This window comes from Austrofundulus limnaeus, unplaced genomic scaffold, assembly GCF_001266775.1.
Source record: "Austrofundulus limnaeus strain Quisiro unplaced genomic scaffold, Austrofundulus_limnaeus-1.0 Scaffold2335, whole genome shotgun sequence".
Taxonomy (NCBI): domain Eukaryota; kingdom Metazoa; phylum Chordata; class Actinopteri; order Cyprinodontiformes; family Rivulidae; genus Austrofundulus; species Austrofundulus limnaeus.
Window position 1 is genome coordinate 5811 of NW_013954737.1, and position 1029 is coordinate 6839.

At 39.9% G+C, this 1029-nt stretch overlaps 1 protein-coding gene across 1 annotated transcript in view; it reads right to left on the minus strand.

The window, feature by feature from the left end:
- The window catches only part of LOC106510817 (uncharacterized), a gene marked incomplete at both ends in the record, with an annotated part of 2029 nt that extends 1000 nt beyond the window's left edge, over positions 1-1029 (minus strand). The window contains 2 exon segments of the mRNA XM_013999542.1: positions 86-104; positions 195-1029. Of these exon segments, the coding sequence (XP_013854996.1) occupies positions 86-104; positions 195-955 (780 nt within the window).

The window sequence follows — 1029 nt, forward strand, 5'->3', positions numbered from 1 at the left end:
TTTATGACCAGCACCTGTATAAAAAAGCCACATTGTGAAAGACAGACAAACAGCTCACCTTCCTTGAGAAGCCATCGATTGCAAAAAAAATCACAAAGTTGTACCTGACAGAAAGACAAGCAAACAGCTTAGTTAAAAATGTAGTCATGTAAATTATTTGTGATATGACATTGTTTGCAGTTTTAGAAAAAAACCTTATCAACTTGTGATTTGTATCAACATGGACAACAGACAAAGGCGCAGGAACGCAGTATGTCCTCCTTGCAATGCAAGACAGCTGGATCATCCTGGATATTATTCCAGCCCCATCCACACGCTGCAACGACAACTTCACTCTGTTCCAAGGGATGCGATGTCCCATAGCTTGGAGAGATCCTTTTACCAGTCTGTACCCTGCATGAGGCATTCTGGCTTTTATAGACCTAACTTTCTGATCCAACACATCGTCCGGTATGTCAGAATAACATTTTCTCACAGAGAAGCCATGTTCTTTCACACGCTTGTAGATTGTGGACCTAGAAACCTCACAATAGCGAGTCAAAGATGTTAGTGGTAAATTTGTACCAAGCAGATCCTGAAGTGTCTGACTTGATATGTTCAACCGGGGCCTGCCTACATTCCCATTCCATTCAGCCACAGCCATATTATTAAACTGTGGAGTAACAACCCTCTGTGAAAGAAAAGAGTTGACAACTTCAGACAACTGCTGAAGACACTCTAGCACATTGTCTGGAAGGTCAATATAAGTTGCTCCAGCTCTAACAAAACGCAACTCTTGAGAACAAACATGACTCAAGTACTCAAAGTCAATTGGTTGGGTGTTTACAACAGAGGCAACTCTATCCCTGACTCTCTGCAGTAGCTGTTGTCTCATTGATTCCTGTAAAAAACAAAAGTACAAAAAAATAAAATAAAAAACACATGATAGAGTAAGACAAGAAAGATGGCTGGTCATACTGTAATATTAATTAGGTGAAAACTAATGAATGTGATCACACAGCAAAAGGCGTAAAATGTATTGATAGACCA